A 26,350-nucleotide genomic window follows, 5' to 3' on the forward strand; every position below is an offset into this window, starting at 1 on the left:
ACCAGCATGGTGCCCTGGCTGTGGAAATGCTCTGTGTCCCTGGGAGCTTGCCAGCTCCTCAGCAGGAGCATGGAAACAAACCCCTGCTCACTCAACACCCGCTAAAAGACATCAGGGCTCAAAGCAGGCTCCAGCTGCACCAGAGAAGCTTCTCCTGCAGTTCTGTGCCCTCTGCAGAGGTCCAAGACCAAAACACCAGCAGTGCAGTAGTCTGGGGGAGAGGTAATAAAAGGGCAGCTAACCCTGAGATCTTCTCAAAGAGCTGCTTGATCTAAACTTCATCCCCTTGTTTTGGTGGGTGTGCTGCATGTGCAGCTCCTTAACTTTCCTAGGCTCTGCCAGCCTGCTGCCAGGAGCCTTCCAGTCCTCCAGGAAAAGTCTTGGGATGGAAAAGAGAGGCACAGCAGAAAAGACAACATATGTGAACACTCTTCTTTGCATTTCATTCTTGCAGCTTTAACAACAGCTTTGACTTGTCCCTTAAAATTTGTGGATGACCTATATGACAATGAAAATGTGCACTTGCTTGTACACAGTAAACAGGTTAGGTGGTGTGGATTTTAAACATTTCTATCTGTATATTTGCAAACTTCACAGTGCTTTCCATTTGTTACACCCATGCTGTTATCCACTCAGTTATAATGGAACTGGAAACACGACTGTGCCAAGAGATGTTATTAAAGCAAGAAAGAAAACAAACAAAAAGGAAGTGAGACAATTAATTGGCACCTTGTATCTCCCAGTCAGCAGCACAGAACTGCAATAGTATTTTGTCTGACAGTGAAGTCAGGTTTATTCCAATGCAATCTGTAACAAAAATCACATTTGCTGTAATCCCACACAACTGAGCAGTCCTCTCAATTTGAAGATAAGAATCCAACAAGGAAAGCAGACACTTGATAATCCAGTGAGAGATCTGTGAATCCCATTGGGAACTCTCTCACAAACAAGCCCTGCAACTCAGAGCTCATTAGGGATTAAAATTTCATGGAGCAGGAAGCAGAGTCCTGGTGTGTCTCTTGACACTGGGCACACGTTAGCTACTGTGTGCTCTCTGGCTCTGTCAGCCAGCAGAGAAGCTCCCAGGATGAATTTCCATGAAATTCCCACTGTGTGGGACACAGTGTGCCAGGGCCACTCTGGTGGCACTTGCAGCGTTTGCATCCCAGTGATGTGAGAGCTGCTTGGCTTTCAGCCACCCTGCTGGGGCTAACTGCAGTTTTTGTCTGTATCCTGCTTTGGGCAGGACAGGACTGTCCCACTGCACTGTCCCCTCCGTGCCACTCTTGGTGACAGTGTCACCACAAGGAGAGAACACTGAACAAGCTCAGGCCAGACTGAGAAGACCCCAACCCCACAAATGGGTAAAGACCTCACCCCAGTTACCTTAGTGCTGCTTTGTTTTAGATAAAACAGTGAGTGTGGCAAAGACTCTCAGGCCTTGGGTCAGGATGTGCAGATTGATCAAAACATCAGAGCAGCAGCCACCATGTACACACCAGGGGCAGAAATCACCAGGGGCTCCTCCAGGTCAGCAGCTCTCTCAGTGATCAGTAAGGGCAAAAATCCACACTGGTCAGACAGCCTTATCAAATTAATCAGTAGAGCAACAGCAATACATCTAAATTACTGCATCTGGTTATTAGTGAAGCATTTAATGAAGTTTTAAACTCAGATTTTTCCTAATTGGAAAAACTAATCTGCAAAAAAGCTCAGACAGAAATAAACTGAGGTCAGCTTAAAAGATCAGGGTTTCTTTGAATGTGAAAGCTGAACTGCACAAAAAGTCCAGAGGCTGAACACTGGTCAGTGGTAGGTCTGGTTTTAATAATGTGAAAAAGTAGAATCAACAACCCAGGGTTTAAAAACCAGACAGTTCTGGTGCCTGTTAGCAAAACAAGAGGGCAAAGCTGTCATGAACCAGGTAAATGGGACACAAACCAAATGAGAACACAAATAACAATTCATAGCCAATCACTGGAGCAAAGAGAAATCCAAAATACAGAGGTGAACAGGGAAGAGGATGCCTGGCAATCTATCACCCTGAGAAGCAGATGAGATGCAGAGACCAGGAACCCCTCTGGAAAGGAAGCTGCATCAAAAAAGGTGATTAAGAAAAAGGAATTAAACAGGTAATGAGAGCAGAGTGAGCACCAGAAAACTTGGGGGGAGTGTCTGAAAAAGCTTGGCAGTGCTTCAATTAAGTGTGCTAGGAAACAGTCTTGCAGTGGATTTATTGCACCTTTCATTGCTTAAATCCTTTAAAATTAAAGCAGGACAATATCCTGTTGTGCTCCAATCTCATTTCCTTTCTCTAAACTTGGAGGAAAACATAATGGATGCAATGCTGCCCTCAGTTAGAGTCTCTGAAATACCTTCTGCCACAAAGCAAAACAAGCTGTCTTGGGGAACATGTTCTGGAAAGAAAAATGGAAAACTCCCTCAGTAAGAAAGGACCAGAGCAAGAGTCCTCACTGCAGCCTTGAATGGGTACAGATGTGAACACAGAGAATGACACAGGATCAGGATCAATCATCCTATGGATATGGTTTAACCTGCCACAAGATCAGGATAAATGCTTGCTGAATGGCACACAAACACCAATAACAATTCAAGTTACACAGCTAATCACCAGAGCAAAGGAAAATCCAAAATACAGAGGTGAACAGGGAAGAAATGCCTGGGAATCTCCCCCTGAGAAGCAGATGAGCACAAGTCAGGGAGGGAAAGCAGGGGAAGGCAAACCTGGCTCCACAGGAGAGCTTGCTCAGTACCTGTTATCCCATGGGGAAAGCCCACATGCCCAAGGACACTGAGATCCAGAGCTGTGTGCACAGCAGAGTTCAGGGGGTCTCAGTGGAATGCCTGCCGTTCTAATGAAGCTATCATATCCACTTGGTCATCTGGACAAGTGCACTGAGAAAACCAAGAGTGGATACAATTATTTCCCTTTTTGGGGGGTGGCAAGAAAATGTTTGCAGATGGAAAACCACTTTTCTGAGCCATCAAGATGAGGCACTGCAGCCCAAGACACTGAATTCACTCCAGGGAAGAAATATTTCCTACAAGCTTCCACACGAGCCACGCCAAAGAGCAAATCTACTTAAATCAGAATTAAAACTTCAGGAGCATTCCAAGGACACTGCCATCTCCAAGGGCAAGGAAGATGGAGGGGCACCTGAGGGAAAAGCAGGTTTTCAAACCTCACTGGTGCCTGTAGGCATGAACCATGCAGGTTTAACAAGATCTTAAAGCCAACTGCAGTGTTGAGTGTGGTATTTATTTACTCCTTTTATTACAAGTCCCAGGCTTTTCCAGCCCTTTTCAGGCTCTCAGGAAGGAAGGGCTCTAACCCACAGGGGCTACATAGCCCACAAAAAGGAGGTATTTTTCTCCAGTAGTGCTAGAAAACAGCAAAACACACATGGAAGCAGGGAAAATTCTAAGCACTCAGCCTTTTCTCTTCCTTAAAATTTCTACCTTGGAAATACATTTATTTTGATGGCTCTTGATCCTTTGAATGCCTGCAGCAGCTTCAAAACCCTCTGCTGTTACATTGCCTGGTCACAGTTCAGAGCTTCTGGTAAGCAGAGCTGTCGTGAGAAGGAAAACAAGTCTTGGAGCAGTTTCTAAACTTCAGCAGGCAGATGCTAAACTTGTCAGAAGGCAAACTTAAATAGCCACTAATTGTTAAGGAGTGGGGGGAAACTCCAAGCAATCAATCTCTCCAAAGTCTCAAGACTGAAGCAGGGTTTTACAGCCACAAACCCATCCTCTGCTCTTGACTTCTCAGCAGAGATGTAGGAGAAATTGTTTCTGACAGGACATCCCTCACAGCATATCAGGAGACAGTTAGTTTAGATCCAATTAAATCCACAAAGCCACTACCAAACCCCCTTACACCAGCCCCTAGCTAGCAGTGGGACGAGCACTTTGCAACATGGCAGATTTCTCAGGCAGCTGAGAGGAAAGGATTTCAATCAGACAGATAAAACACCATCCATCCCAGCAATACTACAGGTATTTCTGACAGACTTGAACGAGGGACATCACTGGAATGTGTCACTGTCTTGCCAAACCTCACAAAAACAACCTCTGTGCAATGCCTCAGAGTGATCCTGGGAGAGGGAATAATGTTCAATGTTGGCTTACTTCCAATTGCTAAGTTGCACTAAAAGATATCTAAAATATGTAATTTTTTCTGCTAAGTGATACTTCTCTACAAAAGCTATTAATGCACTTGCCAAAAAGACTGCCCTGTAGTATCAGGGGAAGAGATAAGAGAAGTGTGTCAGTGAGCTCTAAGTGCTGGAAAACATCTAAAGACAAAAATCACACATTTTTACTTCCACAAACTCCTGCAACTGAAAATAGATTAATAGTAAAGAGAAGTGGAAAAGAATAAAGGGGTGGCACTGCACAGACAGTGCAAATAAACTGAAAAAAAGGGATTTTAGTCCCTTTAAAGAGCCTTCCTTATCTGTTCTTTAAACTTGGTTCTGCAGCTGGATTTGTCCCTTGGCTCCCCACCTCCTCCTGCCTGCCCAGCTGGATCTGGGGGTGGGGGATGGATTTATGTCCTTCCAGCTGAAGGATACTGGTGGCTGTTGAAGGTTACTGGTGGCTGTTGAAGGTTACTGGTGGCTGTTGAAGGTTACTGGTGGCTGTTGAAGGTTACTGGTGGCTGTTGAAGGATACTGGTGGCTATTGAAGGTTACTGGTGGCTGTTGAAGGATACTGGTGGCTGTTGAAGGTTACTGGTGGCTGTTGAAGGATACTGGTGGCTGTTGAAGGTTACTGGTGGCTGTTTAAGGATACTGGTGGCTCTTGAAGGTTACTGGTGGCTGTTGAAGGATACTGGTGGCTGTTGAAGGTTACTGGTGGCTGTTGAAGGTTACTGGTGGCTGTTGAAGGATACTGGTGGCTATTGAAGGATACTGGTGGCTGTTGAAGGTTACTGGTGGCTATTGAAGGATACTGGTGGCTATTGAAGGATACTGGTGGCTGTTCAAGGATACTGGTGGCTGTTGAAGGTTACTGGTGGCTGTTGAAGGATACTGGTGGCTGTTGAAGGATACTGGTGGCTATTGAAGGTTACTGGTGGCTGTTGAAGGATACTGGTGGCTGTTGAAGGTTACTGGTGGCTGTTGAAGGATACTGGTGGCTGTTGAAGGATACTGGTGGCTGTTGAAGGTTACTGGTGGCTGTTGAAGGTTACTGGTGGCTGTTGAAGGTTACTGGTGGCTATTGAAGGATACTGGTGGCTGTTGAAGGATACTGGTGGCTGTTGAAGGATACTGGTGGCTGTTGAAGGTTACTGGTGGCTGTTGAAGGATACTGGTGGCTGTTGAAGGTTACTGGTGGCTGTTGAAGGATACTGGTGGCTACTGAAGGATACTGGTGGCTATTGAAGGTTACTGGTGGCTGTTGAAGGATACTGGTGGCTGTTGAAGGATGCTGGTGGCTATTGAAGGTTACTGGTGGCTGTTGAAGGTTACTGGTGGCTATTGAAGGTTACTGGTGGCTATTGAAGGTTACTGGTGGCTGTTGAAGGATACTGGTGGCTGTTGAAGGATACTGGTGGCTGTTGAAGGATACTGGTGGCTGTTGAAGGTTACTGGTGGCTGTTGAAGGACACTGGTGGCTGTTGAAGGATACTGGTGGCTGTTGAAGGATACTGGTGGCTATTGAAGGATACTGGTGGCTGTTGAAGGATACTGGTGGCTGTTGAAGGATACTGGTGGCTGTTGAAGGATACTGGTGGCTGTTGAAGGATACTGGTGGCTGTTGAAGGACACTGGTGGCTGTTGAAGGATACTGGTGGCTATTGAAGGATACTGGTGGCTATTGAAGGTTACTGGTGGCTGTTGAAGGATACTGGTGGCTGTTGAAGGTTACTGGTGGCTGTTGAAGGATACTGGTGGCTATTGAAGGATACTGGTGGCTATTGAAGGATACTGGTGGCTGTTGAAGGATACTGGTGGCTGTTGAAGGATGCTGGTGGCTATTGAAGGATACTGGTGGCTGTTGAAGGATACTGGTGGCTGTTGAAGGATACTGGTGGCTGTTGAAGGATACTGGTGGCTATTGAAGGATACTGGTGGCTGTTGAAGGTTACTGGTGGCTATTGAAGGATACTGGTGGCTGTTGAAGGATACTGGTGGCTGTTGAAGGTTACTGGTGGCTGTTGAAGGTTACTGGTGGCTGTTGAAGGATACTGGTGGCTGTTGAAGGATACTGGTGGCTGTTGAAGGATACTGGTGGCTGTTGAAGGTTACTGGTGGCCGACTGCACCTGCCACCAGAAGGAACCTTCCTCCCATGGATGCTGTGCCCCAGCACAGCACTGCTCTGGGAGCCCTGCCCTGACAGACCCCACCCATCCCACAGCTCCCCAGGCTCAGCCTGGCTCCTCAGGGCACAGACTGCCTGCCTGGTGAGTGCAGCCCCCCGAGGAGGAGGCAAACCCCAGAAATGACACACAGAAGGGGATGGCCCAGTGGCAGCCAGCCCATTTGTGCCTCCTGTGCCACTGGCCCTAGATGTCACCCAGCAGCCTCCACTGCCTGTGTCCTCAGGGGCCCTTCCCAGCTAAAGCCCTGCATGGGTACAAGTCACAATGAACAGTCAAACCATGCTACCTTTGTCCAAACTTTATCTGTGTTTGTTTCCTTTGGCACTTGAGTCCAGGCTCCTTCATATTTTCAGAAATAAACCTTATCTAATATTCATCTTCAAATCATCAATTCTGCTGCTAAAATTGAATACTTCCCAGTGCTCCATAAAAGAGGCAGCAACAAGCACACAAGAAGCAGTTTGACCATTAAGTTTTCTATTTATGGGCTCTGACAGTCTGAGGCTGGGTCAAGCACAATGCAGGCAGGCAAGTGCAGAAAACCACTCCCCACAATCCCTGAAATGCAGTGCTGCCATAGCAATCTCTCATCTCTGCAGGGCAAAAGCTCCAGCTGGAGGGAAAGAGGTTCTAAAGCCTCTGACCCTGGGTTTGCTCTGTGAGCCCAGGTGCCTTCAGCCACTGCCAGAGCTAGGACATGGCTGAGGGCTGCCACCAGGAGGGCTCCAGGCTGTGGAGCAGGAGCCACCACTGTGGTCACTTCCCTGCTGGACAGCACAGGGCTGGGCTGATGGCAGAACCTGCACTGGCACCAGGGCTTGATGCTCTGCAGCCTGAAGAGCAATGCCACAGCCAGTGGGGCCAGTTCCCACTCAGCACTCTTTCACTGGTGTCACAGGAGCTACTCCTGGGGCCAGACACCAAAATGGATTTCTGCAAAGCTCAGGCTGCTTTCAAACTCTCTGCATTACACACTGAGGGTCACAAAACCTGCCCTCCCTGGAACCCTAAATATATTTTTGGTATTTTCATTATCTCTACTGCCAACAGCAGAGTAGATGTTCAGAGTTGCAAAATCCACTATCACTCATCCACATCACTGTTTCACTTGGTTCAGTTCAAAGATGACACAATTCACCTGCAAAGCAGATGCAAAAAAACCCTATAATTGAGGATTTGCATTCTAAAGGATTAAAAATCCTTATAATTGAGGACTTTCCATTCTAAAGGATTAAAAATCCTTATAATTGAGGACTTTCCGTTCTAAAGGATTTTTACATTTAGTTTTTCACTTGAGAAGCAATGTTCCAAACAAATGCAAGATCTGAAATTAATTTTACAGCTTAACTAGAAAAAGCAACCTCCAGTGTATTACAGAGATACATTTTGCAAACTCATTTTGACAAATAGTTTACATTAACATATTTATGCTGACACATTATCCATGCTAACACTTGCTGCACAGATATATATATTTTAAAACAATTTTTAAAAATTTTCTGGTGAGCTACCTAGCTTAGCACTTGCTGCTGACAGCCTGGGCTAGCCTACAACCTTGGTGTGGCTTAAACATTTCAGAGAGTAAGAAATCATGACTGGGATCTATTGTTCTGTCAATGTTTGAGACAGAAACAGTGCACAGAGCTCTTCTCTTGTACACCTGGAATGCTGGAAAACACTGACAACCCCAAAGTTAAAGGGCTTTTGGGGAAGCATTCTCACTGTCCAGTGTTCCAGCTGGGAGGCCAAAGAATTCCAACTGCTCTGTAACACTTCCTACAAATGTTCCATCCCAACCATTTGCCTGAATGATTTATAGGTCAGAATTTATGCTTTAAATATTATAAGTATGTCCTAAAAGTAGAGCTGTGACTGCATGGTGCTTGTTTTTGCCATAAAAATCTGTCACCTAGGAAATGATCCCCTTCTGCCACCAAAGGAATCCAGGGTGCAATTATTCTTAAGCAGTTACTAAAAGGTGAATTTAATGCAGTGGGGTGAAAATGTTTAAATTGCACCAATTTTAAAGGGAGAATACCACATTTATGCTGGAGTGAATGCTGCCTGGTGTTAAGGCTGCCATGGGAAAAATACATACAATAGATGCTGCATAAAATTAAATAGAACTTAATTGAATGATAATTGCTTAATTTATTTTATTACCTAAGAAAAACTCAGCACAACAACTACCAATAAATGTGCACTGCAAAACAGAATTAATACTGGAATTCATGGAGAGAGCCATGCAACCAGCTCCTCTGCAATCCTTACAAATGTATGTCAAACCAAGGCTGACACACAGCAAATAGAGAGAAAATCTGGAGAAAGAAACACTGTGAAATGTAAGAGCAGAGCTCTTTTTCTCTGTACAGATCTAAAGGTCTGGCCCTTTAAAATTAAAGAAGCAGAGATAATATTTTAATAAATGCATCCTTACAAGGAAAAAAAAATTAACACATTTATGCCATTACTTAAAGCACTTTCACACTCTATTTTTAAATCTTGCACCACAAAAACCACTCTAAAAATGAAGGCTGATAATAACCTAACCATTGCCTTGCTCCCTCCAAGGACAATGTGGAAGCACACATTTTACAGCTTTCATTTTTTCACACTCCTTTCCCTAGCAGACCTTGGGTTTGTGCTCCTCCTGCTTTCATTTCCAGTCTGGTGCTGGGGACAGCTCTTCCTGCACCCCTGGAGTGTGGCAGTGACCCAGGGGCTGTGGCTCTTCCAGAGCCCTCACCTCTTTCAGAATGAAAGCTTTCAACTGAGACATTGGGATTTGAGCTCTCAAAGCTCCTTCTGAGCTCAGAAACTTTCAGAAATGAATTGCATTGTTAGGTGAGGAAGAGCCACCTGTTTCTGTGGAATGGCAAACACACATAGCTATGGGGAATTCTTCTCCAGCCTCCCAGCACACAGGGAGAGACTGCTCAGCACCACCAGGGGCTTCCTCCTGCTCCCCCCTGATAAGGGAACAGCTCTGCAGGGAATTCATCTCCTTCCAGCACTACACAAAGCATTAATCACAACAGCTCACCTGGGCCACAATAAAACACTCCTGCAGACACTTAACCTGTGCAGATGTCAAGCCCACCTTCTGCTGATTTTGCAAAAGCTCCACCATATCCCAGCAATAAATGCACCTAAAATACATCAGTGACAAGCAGGAGCACAGGCAGGAGTTGCACTCAGACCTCTGTAACCTCACCAGCAACAACACCAGCAGAAGATTTTACCAGGTACCCGAGGAGCTGCAAAAATGTCCAACATTGTGGACAGCTCTTGCTTGCTGTGTGCCCAGCAGTGCAGGTGAGCAACAAAAGGCTACGAGGGGGACCAGGGGAATTGTGAGATCCCAAAAGCATTTCAATAGTGCACAACGACTCAACTTTAATTAGCTGTGAGAGAATCATTAGAAGAGAATATTGTGGTACAGTGGATGTGCACAATGAGCTGGGGCAGGAAATCAGGAAGAGCAATCATCAAGGAGTGAAGGTCTAGCACTATCCAAACAGGGAGCAAGGAGCCAGGTGTGCACATGGCTTCCACTTCATACATTTGGATGTACACTTTCAAGGAAAAAAAATCCCTGATTTTATTTAAAAGAACTTTCCAATGCATGAAATTTGATTTGCTGACAAGCATGTGCATCACACTTTTGGAGGTTGTCTGGGTACCTGTGTTCATGTTTCTGGCCAAAAACTGTCTGGAAATTTCACTTCAACAGCCCTGGCAGCAGGAAGCCTGGGTGATCATCCCTTTTCCAGAGCACCACATTAAAAGGTTAAATCACTGCTCTAAATATGTGCTTACATTTTGGTGCCATTTTATAGACATGAAGCATTTTCTGACAATTATTCCATGAGTGCAGAAATGAATGCACACCTACACTTCATTTAATATACAGTGAATTGCATTCCCAACTCGGAGCAGATGCACAGAAAATATTGTGTCCCCATGTCATCCCTGATTAGCCAATTCCTGTCATTTTAAGGCTGTAAGCTTGGGATTTACACTGGAGTTGCTGCCAGTTCCTGCAGCTCAGCTGCCAGACAGGGAGGTGGTTCTTCAGCACAGAGGTGGTTCTCAGGTTGTGCCAGCTGGACCCCAGTGCACAAGCCTGAAAAGGGAAAAAAAACCCCACAACAATCCCACTAAAAGAATTAACTCTCTGTGATCTGCCTTTCCATTGCTCAGGCCAGCATTTTCAGAGAGAACTGATTCTTCAGGAGCAACACAAATCACACCCAGGACCAGAGGCACCTGTGGAACAGCAAATGTGTGCCCCAAGGAGAACAGGGTGAACACATCCCTCTGGGGGCTGGGAGCAAACACCACCACAAAAACCTGTGTGCCCCAGGGTGAACAGGGTGAACACATCCCTCTTGGGCTGGGAGCAAACACCACCACAAAAACCTGTGTGCCCCAGGGTGAACAGGGTGAACACATCCCTCTGGGGGCTGGGAGCAAACAGCACCACAAAAACCTGTGTGCCCCAAGGGGAACCCATCCCTCTGGGGCTGGGAGCAATCACCACCACAAAAACCTGTGTGCCCCAGGGTGAAGAGGGTGAACCCATCCCTCTGGGGCTGGGAGCAAACACCACCACAAAAACCTGTGTGCCCCAGGGTGAACAGGGTGAACACATCCCTCTGGGGCTGGGAGCAAACACCACCACAAAAACCTGTGTGCCCCAGGGTGAACCCATCCCTCTGGGGGCTGGGAGCAAACACCACCACAAAAACCTGTGTGCCCCAGGGTGAACACATCCCTCTGGGGGCTGGGAACAAACAGCACCACAAAAACCTGTGTGCCCCAGGGGGAACAGGGTGAACACATCCCTCTGGGGGCTGGGAGCAATCACCACCACAAAAACCTGTGTGCCCCAGGGTGAACAGGGTGAACACATCCCTCTGGGGGCTGGGAGCAAACAGCACCACAAAAACCTGTGTGCTCTGAGGGTGAACAGGGTGAACCCATCCCTCAGGGGGCTGGGAGCAATCACCACCACAAAAACCTGTGTGCCCCAGGGTGAACAGGGTGAACACATCCCTCTGGGGCTGGGAGCAAACAGCACCACAAAAACCTGTGTGCTCTGAGGGTGAACAGGGTGAACCCATCCCTCTGGGGGCTGGGAGCAATCACCACCACAAAAACCTGTGTGCCCCAGGGGGAACAGGGTGAACCCATCCCTCTGGGGCTGGGAGCAAACAGCACCACAAAAACCTGTGTGCCCCAGGGTGAACAGGGTGAACACATCCCTCTGGGGGCTGGGAGCAAACACCACCACAAAAACCTGTGTGCCCCAGGGTGAACACATCCCTCTGGAGGCTGGGAGCAAACAGCACCACAAAAACCTGTGTGCCCCAGGGGGAACCCATCCCTCTGAGGGCTGGGAGCAAACACCACCACAAAAACCTGTGTGCCCCAGGGTGAACCCATCCCTTTGGGGGCTGGGAGCAAACACCACCACAAAAACCTGTGTGCCCCAAGGGGAACAGGGTGAACCCATCCCTCTGGGGGCTGGGAGCAAACACCACCACAGCACCCTTCTCCCTGGGCTCTGTTTCATGTTTCCTCCTTACTGCTAGGCAGAGGTGTGACTCTGCACACCAGCACACCTCCTTCTAATAAATCCTTTCTTTGGTTGATGGGGTGCTGATATTTGGGTAACAAGGATGATCTTTTAGGTAACAGACTTCCCTGCTGCTGGTGGGAAGTGAGGTAAGCAGAGAGCACAGCTCTAATATTTGCACAGATGACAAAGGAGGTCACAACGTGGTTCCATTTCCTCAAGGTTCTGCTCCTGCTGACATCAAGAGACAGTTTGCATAAATATGGGCAAGCAGCAGGATTTAACCCTCCAGCAGAACCTCTGGAAACACTCTCTTGGGTTGGACTAGAAAAATAAGAAGCCTTAAGAGAAAAAAAATAGAAGTGTTTGAGAGACATCATTGATGGTGACATCGATTTCCTTCAGGAAGATGTCAAGGTGAGAAGGCTTCCAGGGAGAGGTGGCAGTGCCTTCAGCTAACCTCTGGACTCTTGGGTGAGTCTCTTTTTTGACTTTTTGGTCCAATCTCTGGACCAAACCACCTTATCTTCATATTAGATCTGTTTTTGGGGATACTCCCATGCCTCTAAAATTTCTAAGGTGTAAAGACCCCAAAAGCTGGGCTAATCATCAGGATATGTGGATTGGAATAAACCAGGATGCAGATACAAACTCAATGCTATTTTAAGACTTGTGGTGGTAGCAAAAATCTGCAGAGATTTGTGCAGGAGCTCTTTCATTGGTTTTGGCTAAGTGCCCAGCTAAGTCCTGACAACACTTGAGATGTTCAAAAGGGAATTTTCTGTGGTTATAGCATGAAATACACTGAGTTGATCTCATAGCTTGCATTGTAGAGCACTTTATCCAGAAGCAGAGGGCTAGATTTAATAGTGTTATTGAATGATAGAATTATCACGCTCTGAGTTCCACTGTCCCTGATCTTTTTCTTTCAACTTTACATTTTAGATGCTGGTAAACAGCCACTGTGATAGTCAGGTTTCTGCTGAGGGTCACACACCAGAGCAGCTCTTCTGTCAATCCCACACACTGCAAAGCAAGCAGGGAAAGCAGCCCCATCCTCCCCCAGTGGCAGCAACCAGCCCCATTTTCAAATGCACCACAGGATGTGTCACTGGCCTGTGTGGTCCCAAAGCAGACAGCTGGGAAAGCAGCTGGATTTTGAACCAAAGTTTGCTCTAGCATGTAGGACAGCTGAGTTCCCGTTCCTGAGTGCAGCAGGGGTGTGAAATGCACTGACCTTTCTTTGCTAGGTTGCTGTTAGGTTCATACTTCTCAATCAGCACTTGAACTTGTTCTTGTTTGAGTGGTGGATAAAGGATCTCATTTAATCGTGGGTCCCGTTGCTTCAAATTGATGAAGTCCATCATCTGATCAACAGTAAGGTAGGGCTTGCTCTTGGCACCACTGGAGAGAAATGAAAGCAACAGCAAAGTCATTTCAATACATTTCCTTGACATCTTCTTCTGTGTCTGAAACTTCCTGAGGAAATGGAAACAAGCTTCATACAAAACCATCATACAACAAAAACATCGCTCCACTCTGTCTCTGGACTAATTTATTTTGCCAAAGGTTCTCCATCAGCCATCGAGGAGGAAGATCTTTGACAATGTTCAGCATTACTGGCATCAATGGGAAGACTTGGAGCAGTGCTAAAAGCCTTTCATCCCTCTGAATTCTTGGAATGAAGCTATTTAAAAAAGTAAAAGAGAAAAGAGCCGTGGGATTCAATCCCCAGCTTGCCACAAACACCCTGCTGGCATTCCTGGCCCAGCTATTTGGGATTACTGCTGAATAACAGCAGCCCTGATTTCATTATTCTGGTAATTTGTCTGAGTCCTTTCTTTATAAACCTTCTAAAAGCTTTGAGGTGCTCTTCAGAAAGAAGCCTGTTTGGAGAGTCAGTGAAGAGAGCAGAGTTTGGTACAAGCTGTGCCCAGACAGAAATCCAGGAAGCCTCTGGGCCAGGAGCTGAGGGCTGTCTGCAGCAGCCAGTCCTGCCCTGCCAGGAGCAATGGGAAGCCTCTCCTGGGACAGGGCTGTGCTCCTCTAAACCCTGCCCTTGGGGACAGCAGCCCCACAGGGGGAATGTGAGCACAGTGGTGATGTGAAATACGTTCACCAGCTGCTCTGGAGGTCGGGGGTACTCTGGAGATTGCTTTCCTCTCATGTTGCTTCCTGCCCTGCCTCCATTGATCAGGCTCTGCTGGAAGTGGAAGCACACAGGCTGCTGCAAGGGGCAGAAGCACCAGGAGTTGCAGAGCTCACAAGTGAATGGATGAAATCAGCTGTAGCTGGCTGCTAGTTTAATTTCACGGTGTGAATTCATCATACACAGATCCTAAAAGTTACTGCATTTTTTGCCAGTCCTAATGAAGCTTTTGGGGGTGATTATACATATTCTCATGCCTATTTCATGCTGTTATTGCTTATTACTCTTCTTTCTTTACTTTCTTGGAAACCTAAACTGTCCTGATCAATGCAGAAAAACAAGACCTGGCAGTTCTGCTCCTCTAGGAACAAATTCCTTTAAAACTCAAGCCATCAGAAGTGGAGGTAAAAGGCTGGGAGAGAAGGAGCCCTTGATCCAAGATTAAATAACAGCCCTGCTTGACATTTAAATCTGTTATTGGCCAGCACTGCCTGCTGCTAGAGTGTAAATAACCTACTTTGCCATGGCCAGCCCAGAAAACCAGGGAATGGGGAAAAGAAATAAATAAATAAAGCAGTGAGAGTGCTTCCTTACAACTCAGAAAAGATGTGGTCGATCTCAGGCCGAGGGCAGAGGTTGTTGAGGAACACTCTGTACACTTCTGGTGTGAAGTCATCTTGAGGGATGGAATCATTCTGTGAGATGGGAAACAAACAGTGAGAGACACACAGCACTTTCAGAAGGTCTTTGCAAACTGAGCACTCTCTTTTTGGCTGCCTTTCATTTCCTTCCTGCCACCTAGAGGAGCCCAGACTCTGCAGGATTGTAAGTTCCCCTGAATCCCAGAGCAGCTGAAAGAGTACATCCTTAAAGAACACATCCAAATATATCTGTCAGCTTCTATGAGGCACAGTCATCTCATTCTCTGAGCAGGAGGGAAGGAGGAGGAAGGCACCTCCTGCCCCACAGCAGGAATGTGTATCAGCCCTGCTGAGGCCTCTGAGCTCACCCCAGCAGTGCTGAGCCTGTGGTTTTCCATGAGCAGAACAGCAGCAGCACAGGGGGTGAGGATGTCACTCATCTTTCCAGAGCTGTCACACAGCTGGGGAACAAACTGGGTCACTGTGTCACTGCTAACACACTTGTTCCCTCTCAGCAGCAGTGATTCTGCCTTTTCCTTCCTGGAGATACAAGCTCAAGATGCCACAGTTCTGGGCTGCCTCAAGCAGCACAGCTTTGCCATCTGTCTTTGTCCCAAGCACTCAGTGTAACACACCTGGCAATCAGGCTTCTTTTAGAGCAACTGATAAAAATGCTCACCTGCAGAAGACAAAATGCCTGCTCTTTTTTTTTTTTTTTAATTACATCCTCTACAATTTAAAGTGATTTAAATTTAGTCCAACTTCTAGATGACAATTTCATCACCCTCACTACGTTTTTCTCAGAAAAAATCAAATTACTGGAGGCCATTACTGTACTGGGCGAGTCCTTTGCATGAAGCTGGAGAGTCCTCCATCCACAGCTGTGGCATGTGGTCTCTGGGAGCACCAGGGGCTCCCAGGATGCCTCTCCATGCTCCAGAAAGGGATGAACTAGAGGAGGAGAATGGTAACTTGGGCACAAAGCTGCCTGCCTGGCTGGGGCAAGCAGTGCCTGCATTACTGTGCCTGTTCAGCAGCGTTGCCAAGGGAACCTGAAGCACAGCTCAAGCCTTTGTCAGACCAAGGAAACTTTGCTGTGTTCTTCCTGCTTTAGGTTACAATAAATAAACAATGCCACAGGCCTCCTTTGTCTCCTTTCATCTGAAACCCACACGGCCTGGAGAGGGCTTTGTCCTGTTTCTGTCCACAGGAGTCCATCTGTCCCACACTGACCAGTCTGGGCTGTTCCTCTGCTCTGCCTGGACAACCATCTCCAGGCTCCAACCCTCTAGGGTGACCCCATCAGACCCCTGTGCCCTCCCTTTCCTGGCAGACTGGGAGAGGCTGCAGGCTGAGCTGGTTCAAAACTTCCCTGTGTGTTTCACGTGGGATCAACCCCCGAGCCAGGAAACTCCCTGCTGCCAAAGCAGTGCAAGGGTGCATGGAGAAGTGGGAATGCTGAGGGCAGAGGATGAAAACAGCTCCCTGCAGTGAGGGCTGCCAGTGGCACTGCCCCCATGTCACTGAAAAATTCAAGCTGTGGAGCTCTCAGTGCCAACAGCTGTGTTTGCCTTCAGGCTGGGATTCCCAAAGCTTGGGAATTTTCCTGTTAAGAGTCTGTACCTGCCCTCCCCTGCTCCTCTGCTGACAACCCCTGTCCAGCAGGGTGCTGCTCCTCAGCCAGGGGCTTTTGAATGAGTCTCTGATTCCCACAGAGCTACAGCCCCCCATCAAGCTACTATTTTTTTTACAAGGGATTTGAAGGTGCTCAGCTGAACAAAATCTTCCAAAAACCCGAGATCCAGGCTCTGATTTGCCACTCAGACCCAATTAACAGACATCAGTTTGCCTCCCTGGTGTCTCCAAACACCCACTGCCAAGAGAATAACCAACATGAGCCTTCAGCATAAGGGTACAGAACTTTTAACAGGTATTTCCTACCAGTATCATCATCAGTGGGCTGCAAACCACAGATATCCAGGTGGGAGAGGAAAGCCACCTCAGGCACAAGCTTCCACAGCTATATTTGCCTTCCAAAAGCCTGTCTGCCCCCAGGGATTAAAATACACTGCCCCCTGACTCAGCCTGGTCTGAGCCATCCCAGTTTCAGAGGAACCACCCACACACCTTATGGGCTCATCTCTTCTTGACACCAGGGAACAAAGCACAAACCTTCTGCACCACACCAGAGCATCCCTCGTTCCCAGCTCGGCTCAATACTGCCATCCCTTTTTATTCCTTGATTAGACTCTCCACTGATTTCAAGCCCTGCTGATTTAGGATTTGCCTGCTAACCTGCCTGCTTTTCTAACATCTGTATCCAGTCTGTTACCTGTTTGGCAGCATGAGAGCTAATTCAGATTATTTGCACAGACTGGACTCAAGAGCTGGTTATTTTATTTTAACTGTGAAGCTCACTGGTGCTTCACTGGGAACCTCGACATTAACTAGAAGGCAAAACCCACTTTTCACAGCCAAAAGGCCAGCTAAAAAAGCTCTCCAAATTCTATTTAAGGCACCTTTAACCAAAACAAACAGAAAATATCCAACAATAACAAAAAGCAACCCCATTGCCAAAAAACAGCCAAGATTTAAAAAAAAAAAAGCAACAACATAGGGGAATCAGATGCCAAAGTCAGAAATTCATTGGGGTATTTTAAAACTTTGTTTAAACATTTAAAGATCTTTCTGCTTTCAGATCTGCTGGATGATAACTGTTCCAAAAATCAGGCCTTAATTCTGCCAGACCCCACACAGGCCAGTTGTGACCCAGAAAGAGAGAAATTAATAAAGCCATGCTTTGAAAAAGGCCTTGACTTGAGGTCCATGGGTCATCCCACTGGGATCATGCCCTGCTGCTCAGCTCACTCAGCACTGCAGAGAATCCATCCCTTATTCAGGTCCTTACAGACAAAATGAAGGGTTTCTTTCCAGCAATTCCAAGGGTCCTCTCTGGTGCCACTCCTCAGGAGGAAAACAATTACCTGGGCAAGGAGAACTCTTGCTCCTCTTGCACTAAATGCAGAGCTGCAGCTCGTGCCACAGGGTGTCCTGGCACAGACACAAAGGAATTCCCTGGGGAGGGGGGCTGATGGATGGGGTACTGTCCTGGCACAGGAAAGTCACACAGGGACACTGTCCCCTGTCCCCTGTGCCCAGGTCACTGTGAGAGGCAGGTGAGGCACTGCCCCAGGCTCGAACAGTCACTCCTCAGTTCCAAGAGCTGCAGCCAAACATGGTGTGAAGCTCATGGCCAACGAGCTCCACGAGAGGTGTGCAGCCTCGGGGAGAAAAGCCATGAGGCATGAATATCAAAATCCAGAGCCTGACCTGCTACCATCCCTGAGAGATTTCCATGAATTCTCTGAATAACCTGGTGTTACTTGGCTGAGCAAGACTCCCTGTATTCACATCTTGCACAATGCTGGAGTCTGTTGCTCTTCCAAGGCTTTATGGGAACACCATGTGTCCTCCAGTACAGCAGGGCAGAAAAGCTGAAGTTGGAGCTAAGAATTTCACTTGCTCAGATAAACAGGGACACAAAGGAAAGGAGCTGTGGCTGAAGTTCTGCTGTTCTTCTGTTCCCTTACCTCCACGAGATTCAGTTTTGCCCCTCTACAGTGTTTTCCAAAGATGATGGACACAGTTTTCTCTGGTGTATGCAGCACATTTCTCTTTGTCCCAACCAAAGAAAGGATCTACTTCATACTCTGAATAATTTTCAAGATGGTATCCCAGCAACAAGCATTCAGCAGTGTGTATGTAAAACTGGCTCTACTTAGATAAATAGCAGGAAAAGGCTGCAGTTTCTTCCAAAGACCCAAATGATATTGAAATTTTCTTTTCAGAGACATGTAGTAAACGGAAGGAATAAATCAGATGATTCAGAAAGCAGTGCCTCAGAGATTTTTGTTGCACACTTTGTCTTGTTTGCTATCAATTAAATGGAATCTCATCTTTAAAACCTTCCTCTCCACATTTCTAACCTCACAATATTACTTCAGATAAGATTATTGTATATTTTATACCTACTTTGCTGACATTCCTTAGAATTTTATTTAAACCTATGAAGGAAGGTCTCGCTGTAAGGGGTGTCTGAGGGTTGGCTGGGGAAGATTCTGCTCCACTGCTCTGGAGCTCCAGGAATGGGCTCTGTTAAACCACTGGGGGAGCAAATGTCAAGGAAACCTCACAGCACAGAGCTTTGTACTAGCCAAGGCATCAGGAGATGCAGGCTCTCTCTGCTACAGAAGGGTTTTGCCCCACCTCTTGGACCCCTGAAAGAAGGAATTATCCTGCAAGAAGCTTTCCTGGGATTAAAACCCAGCTTGAGCAGGGAGGTGGGAGCAGATGTCCCACTGTGGTCCCTGTGACTCCAGCATTAACTGGAATCACCTGCTCGAGGTCATCCTATCTGAAAAAAGCCTTTTGAGGGCCAGGTACCATCCTGGAAATGCTCTGGGTTGAGGAGAGCTCCTGGATGAGCAGGATGCAATGGCTGCATGCCTGCTGTGTTAGGAGCTTCCACACCACATTTCCACATTTCCTTCATGCACCTTTTGGATAAGGCAGGGGGGGTTAGCCTGTCACTTATCTCCAGCTACAGATCACACCTCAGGCTAACACTGAAACCATGCCTTGGAAATTGTGCAAAGGTCAAATGCTCTCACAGGATTCCTCCAGGGCAGGTCACACAAACTCTGCCCTTCCTTTGAACCCTTTTAAGCTTCTTGCAGTGCCCCTGATCCCAAACAACTCCAAAGCAGAGGTGCTCAGAGGGGTCTCAGGACGCTCTGTGTGGGAGAGCCGGAGCTGCTCTGAGGAGCCATCCAGCAGCAAAGGCAGCACAGCAGGCTGAGCTGAGCCATGGCCCAGCCCAGAGGAGAGGACACAGCAGCCCAGGCCAGGCCAGCCTACAGAGAGGAGAGCTCAGTGCTTACCCTGGAGGAGGGCAGGTTGCAGGCCTCCAGCGCCGTCTCCACGCGCTTCCTGTCCGAGGAGAACAGGCGGTAAATGCTGCAGGGAGCACAAACACAGGGGCTGCTTTAGAGACAGGCCTTGATGGGTGAACATCTCTCAGCAGCCTATTGCCTCTTTAGCTGTTTATTTCCATCTGCTGGCTGCTCACTACAGAGGGGACGTTGGCAGTGCTCAGTTTTAACTCTGCCCCACACCAGGCATTTATTTCAGCCATCACTGGTCTCCTCCTTCCCCCATTGACATGCAATTTGAATCTGTTTATTTTCACACATCCTGAGACAAAGAAATGATGCTGCTGTTTGTTCTTTTTTTAACTTTTCACAAGAGGAAAGAACCAGGGCAGAGAGGCAGAATGTCTGTGCCCAAAGGGCATTTGAACACAGACACCCCATCACCACTGTTAGAAAGAGAGGGTAAAATTATTCTTCTAGGCACAGGGGTCCCATGCTCATCCCAAACCCATCTTCACAGCCCAGAGTCAGCAGAGAGCTCGTGGTAAGGAAGGGAACAGCACTTACTTCTTCAGAGGAATGCGCCCCTCTGGAGTCACCTGCAGCTTGAGTTTTGTGTAGCTGTGGAGAGAAAAGCACCCTGCTTTATTTCACAGCATTTTCAAGGCCCTCTCCATCCCCGTCCTAGCTCTGGGCTAGTGCTCTGATCATGTGGCAAGTCCCACTCAGCTCCTTGTCCCAGTATGAAAACGTGTTGGGATGTCATTATTGACTACAAACCTTCTACTGTCTGTCCTGAGATAACTGTAAATGAGTTTTGCAGTTACATCATTTGGTAAAAAATGTGGCAACACTTAGATATTTCAGAGATTTTTTTTGTTAAAAAACTCAGCTTTTTCACTTCACCCAGGGGTCTGCCAAAAGAAGAACAAACTGCATGGTTCTAATAAACTTTCCTTTTCTTCCCAACAGAAAATGCCATTAGCAACCACTTCAAAACACAGTGCATGCTGAAACTAGGATAACTGGGAGAGGAACATTTCCACAAATCCTTGACTCCTCACAGTTTCATCTTCTGGAAACTGAAGCCTTTCCTGCTACTGTGTCACCAAGCACAACTCCCAGCACTGAGGGAGATTAAAACAAAAAAAATCACAGCAGTTATTTAAAAAAACCCCAAAGTTTCTTTTATTTTGCCTTCTGTTTTTTGAAAATTTGGACTACATTTTGGTGACACTGTTTTCCTCTATAACCAAGGAAGATAGAAATAACAGAAGATGGGCAAAATCTGTTTATTATTGCACTTCCAGAGCTCCAAGGAACTGAATGCCATACAGAAAAAACCCTTCATTCTGCCCTAATGCAATCTGGTTTTCTCTTTCAACACAAGGGTTCTGATAGGACTCCAACCCACCCTTTGCTTAGTAAGCTAATTATAATGGGGCAATAATTTAATCTTCAAAGTCATACATTTCTTAAGTGACTGATTTGGCATCCGTGCAGAGGAGCTGGGAAACCTTACAGTTTCCAAGTGATTTATTAATTAGTGGAAAAAGACACAGGAATGCCATGCTTGCCTGCCACTGAATCCACACAGTGTGTCCAGTGACTTCATCTTTAATTAATATGGTTTGAAAACCTGCCAAAGAACAGCTCCAGACAAGGAGCTCTGCTGCAGCGTGTGATGACACATTTCTCCCCTGAGCTGGGTAGGAAAGGGCCCATTAGGTACAGCCCCAGCCCTCCCCACTGCAGAGCTGTCAGCAGAGCCCACTGGGCACCTGGGGATGTCAGGGCCAGGGAATTGTAGAACCAAACCCCCCTCCAAACCCATCTCCAGCCTGTGGAGCTGAAGGAAGTCACCAGCTCAGGTGGGCACTGCCAGCAGGCAGGGCCAACAGGGAATGTTAAATGTTCCCATCCAGGTGGGATTGTGTCTGCCTAGAACATCCCTGCTGCCCCAACACACCACATCAGCCACAAGGCTGCAGTTGCAGCAACAGCCACCCTTCAGAGCTGCCTCCAGAATTCCTGTGCACTGCAGCTGCACCCCAGCAAACAGCATGGGGGGCAACCCACAGATGCACACCCCTCCTTGCCACAGCAGGCACCTGGGGCTCTGTGGGATTAAAGTTCAGCACTCTGGAACATTCTGACTCTGCCTGCAGCTAATGGAAGTAGCCTCAGAAAGTGCAGGGAAAGGGGAGGTTAATTTGGAGGGAGGAAGGTTTCAGGAAGGTAAGGTTAGTATTTAGCTGGACTGAGCCCCTGGCTGTGAGCAGGGAAAGGTGTTTGGGGGTGACACTAAGCTGACTTTAAGCAGCTAACTCACAGGCTGGGGAGGTGCAGCCCCTCTTTTAGAAGCCCAAAAGGCCAGTGGGTATCCCAGTTCAACCAGCACTTCCTGGCAGGCTTTGCCACGCTGTTCTCAAAGCTCTGATTTCCACAAAACTGCCTCAACAGCTGAGAATTGCTGTTGTCAGGGTTAGCCCTCTTCCCTTTCAGGGGTGTATTTCACCCCAGACCTTCTCACAAACAGCTTTCCTGCTTCATGGAAAGCAACTCAGCATCTGCCCACTCTGCCAAGCAATGCACAGGGATGAATTCTCTCCGGATCACATGGGAACCAGAGATCTGACTGAGGAAAAGGGACTGCTGGCATTTCTCTTTTTTGTTTTGCTATCAATAAAAGACAAAAAGGAAAACAAACCAGGTCAGTCCAGAATATTCCTTCTTTTTCAATGCAGACCTTCAGCCTACAGCTGAAGCTACAAGTGGACAAGGGGCAGAGAACATTCAATTCTGACTTTGTCTGCAATGATTTAACAGTCTGCCAGGAGAACCCTAAAAAGGGTTTTTGTTTAGATGACAGGCTTTTAGAACCACAGGAACCAGGAGCCGTGTTTACAGAAGGCACCAGAGCAGAAACAAGAGATGCCAAGGTGAGTGAGAAGCTGGAGGGAAATGATGCAGAGGAGGAGCAGCTCCCTGAGGGTGACAGCCAGGGCCACTTACGCCTTCTCCAGAAACGCGTCCCTTGACATGTTCTGGGCCAACAAATTTGTTGCCAAACTGAACACTTCATCTGACCATTCCTGTGAAGAGAAAAAGTGAATAAATGAGGCTCACTTTAGATGTTTACTGACACAATGCAACATATCTTTGGAAATTATGCTCTGAAGATAAGGGCCTAATTAAAGCCTGAACTTGATTTTTCCAATTACATCTTCCCTCCTCATCTGGGAGACCTCTTTTCCTCATGCTAAAAAAAAAAAAAAAAAAAAGAAGACTGTTACAAACTGAAGTCCTGGCTCTATCCAAATAGAAACAAGCTTAAAAACTCCCCAAGCAGCAGAAATACACAGGAGTACATTTCAATTACTCTGATGTGCAAGGAAGATGCAGCTCCAAAGAACTCTTTCTCCCTGACTGCACATCCTCACACTGTGGTCCTATCCCTCACTAAATATTTTCCCCTCTTCTTGGTGTAGGGAAGAAATGCTACAGAGTCATGGAATGGTTTGGGTTGGAAGGGATGTCCAGGAGGACCCACGTGGACACCTTCCCCTAGAGCAGGCTGCTCCACATTGCTCCAGGCCTTCCCTTGCCTCCCTGACCTTTCCCAGGTTCCCAGCAGGGCTGAACCATGATTGTCAACTGAATTTTACACTCCCAGAGTTTGTGCTGCTCTCCTCCCTTGCAGGTCTCTCCCACAGCTTTGCATTGACAGCTTCAGTGTGTTTTTCCTTTCTAACTTGGTGCTTATTCACAACCTTTAATTGCAAACCTTTTTCATCACAACTGTGGTTTTGGATTGGCTTTGTTTCACCCCAGTGAAAGAAAGGGAAGAAAACAAGCAGTGCCTTTGCAAACAATGTGATTTTTTTCTGTTTTAGTTGACAAAGCTTTCGGAGTTCTGTTCCAAACTAAAGTTATGTTTCCTTTCATAACAGTCCAAATCCAAAATTCCCACTGCCACGCTCTTTGGGAAATATTCCCTTCTCCTTGGTCTTTCTTTTTCTTCAGAAAAAAAAAATAAAAACAATATATATAAGAAAAGGAGGATTCCATTCTGACAAAAATGGATAGGGATGGGAAGAGTCATTGACTTCCACTGAAGCAAATGTTCCTGTGTCACTTTGGAGCTTAGAGCCTGTTTTACCCAAAAAGCCTCATTTTTCCACATGGCCAGGTGATTGATTTGAGAAGCTGGGGGTGTTTTCCATCTTTTTTATATGCTAAGGTTTTTCCCCTGACATTATCAGACCTTGTTCCTGAAACTGGTCTCCCACCTGTGCTGCCAAGGATAAGGCTGCCTGCATGCCCAGGCCTTTAGTGGCCTTTGATGTCCTCCAGCTCTCGGGTCCTGGAGCCCATCCCATTCACACCTCACCCCTCAGCAAGAGAGAGAACACCTCTCCTGTGGCTGCTGTTTCTCCAGAGAAACCTTCTTCCCTCAGACACAGACTTGTTCTGGAGGCAAATCAGTGCAGCTCAGTCCTCCCTCCACTTTCTTGTGCCATTCTTCTTTCATTGTTTTTCCTTCTTAGGTCTAGTTTGAAAAAATCAGGGGTGTGAGAAAGCAGAGGAGGAGGAGTCAGGCTTGTTAGCAACACAACTGCTTTGCTGTGAGTCCTGGAACAGAGAGCATATTAAGTGCAGCATCTGTTTTTCTTCTTGGCAACTCATTTTTCCAGGCTCAAAATAGGCTCATCTTGTAAACACTGCTTTGTTTAGGCACTAATAATAGCTGCTCAGACTTCTCCCTGTGACACTAATGGCCACAGAGACTAACAGCAACACAAAATACTAGCTGGAAATCGAAAATACGCTGGCTTTTAACAGACCTTGATGCACTGTTTTCATCTTGCTGCTTCTGCTGGGCTTGAAGCTGAAATATTTTATGTGAAACAGAAGTAGGGCACTTCAAGAGCATCCCACAGCCCCAGCTCTTCCTTCCCTTTGTCCGAGCTCTGGCTGACAGGAATGTGAGGGGAACTCACTCATTATGTGCCTGTCACACACATTATTAAATAAGCACTCTTGCCACTCGTTCCTTTCTGTTCCTCTGCTGGCTTCTCCTGGCTCTCCAAAGCAACCCCAGCACTCTTGCCAGGCACTCTGAGGGCCACCTGCAGGCTGAGCCATTCCTAACCAGGGCACAAGCAACACTTGCTCATTGTCTGTCCCCCTTTAGGGTGCAGCCACCCCAGAGGCACAGCCAGAAAGCCAAAATCAGAGAATCTGCCAGGGGTCACACCAGCTCTGCAGCCACTGACCTCAGCCCCTGGCAGGAGGGGGAACAACAGCACTGAGGACAGAGCTCAAAAACAGAGAGATGCTTGGGCCAAGGTGTGCCTTGCTGCTTCAGCAACCAAAGGGCTCCATTTCCTTGGGTTTGCTGCAGGGCAGAGAGCAGAGCCCACACCCAAGCCCACAGCAGCAATTCCAGCAGGCAGAGCTCGGGGGGAGCACTCCAAGGGATGGAGGGCTGCTCTGTGTGGAGAGCAAACAGCCAGCTGTGGGGAGGTTACAGCAGCCTCCAGAGTGCCACGGGTGCTGCAGCCTCTGCACAGATGTGATACAACAGGAAAACAGAAATCTGGGCTTTTTGAAACAAAAAAGGGCTGCAGCAGTGCCAGCACCCAGCACTGAGCCCTCATGGGAGCAGAAGGCCTTCTGATCTTCAACTCCAAGCAAGCCACATCCATTGTGATAAGAGAGAGCTTCCTGCACTTGGTCCCCTCCTGGCTGTGTCCTGCCCTGCCAGTTCATCTTGTGCCAGTCCTGTGAACTCGGCTGACGAGTGATGCAGCTGCTCAGTGCTTTGGCAGGTAGCACACGAGCAGCAGCTCCTTTGGAAATGTGCTGCTCAGTGCAGTAACCTCTCCTCCTCTGCATGCATCAGGGTACCTACCATCAGGCATTCAGTGCAACAGAAGAGAAGAGACCTTTTTCATAAGAAAAGGCAGCACAGAGCCTTGAAAACTCTTCCTTCAAATCAGGCCTGACTACGTGTGAAGGCAATGTTCCTCACACGTTTCTTTCTGGTGGGAGGTTAACAAAGCAAGCTGCTGAAATTCTACACTTTCAGAATTTCATTTTTAAAAAAAACCATATCAAATGGATGGAATTTATTTTATTCTACTGTTCAAGCTCTTACATACACTGGGGAAGCTAGAAAAATAAAGATGTATGCTGGAAAGGATAGTGAAGCATGACTTGTGAATCATCCCTGATGACATCATTTTACTTATGGAGGAATTCATCAGCTCTGAGTGATGCATTTTACCCAAAGCTCATCAAACCAAGGAGCAAGAGATTTCCTGGGGGGGCTCTGGACAGGGCCAGGATTGGCAGTGCAGAAAGAACAGAGCTGCCATGAGAGGCACCAAAGAGAGCCTGAGAAAAGAGGTGGGAACAAGGAGATGCTCCCTTCTGAATCTGCTGGATTTGGGAAGAGAGGGAACTGCTTTGGGAGCAGCCAGAGGTTGATGGGCTGGACTTCTTCATGTTGGGAGTGGAGACAGAGAAAAGGAGCATTTGCTCAGAACAGGGTTTGAGAATAAACTCTGCTGCTTCTGCAGCAATCTGTGGATGCTCACAAAGAACTGCTACCCCAGACAGGCACTGTCAGATGAAAACAAGTGAGGGCTCTCTCAGTGCTGCTTCTCTCCCCACCAGGACACACCTT

The 26,350-nt window shown here is 47.3% G+C and overlaps 1 protein-coding gene across 3 annotated transcripts in view; it reads right to left on the bottom strand.

Moving 5' to 3' along the window:
• The window catches only part of PLCB1 (phospholipase C beta 1), a 345,096-nt gene that overhangs the window by 117,318 nt on the left and 201,428 nt on the right, over positions 1 to 26,350 (bottom strand). For all 3 annotated transcript variants that reach the window (XM_059840472.1, XM_059840473.1, XM_059840474.1), the window contains exons 5-9: positions 22,672 to 22,751; positions 20,224 to 20,277; positions 19,666 to 19,741; positions 14,679 to 14,779; positions 13,173 to 13,339 (exon numbers count right to left, since the gene is read on the bottom strand). In XM_059840472.1, coding sequence (XP_059696455.1) covers positions 13,173 to 13,339; positions 14,679 to 14,779; positions 19,666 to 19,741; positions 20,224 to 20,277; positions 22,672 to 22,751 — 478 coding nt within the window. The remainder of the gene's footprint in view (positions 1 to 13,172; positions 13,340 to 14,678; positions 14,780 to 19,665; positions 19,742 to 20,223; positions 20,278 to 22,671; positions 22,752 to 26,350) is intronic.

This window comes from Haemorhous mexicanus, chromosome 3, assembly GCF_027477595.1.
Source record: "Haemorhous mexicanus isolate bHaeMex1 chromosome 3, bHaeMex1.pri, whole genome shotgun sequence".
In the NCBI taxonomy this organism is placed as follows: domain Eukaryota; kingdom Metazoa; phylum Chordata; class Aves; order Passeriformes; family Fringillidae; genus Haemorhous; species Haemorhous mexicanus.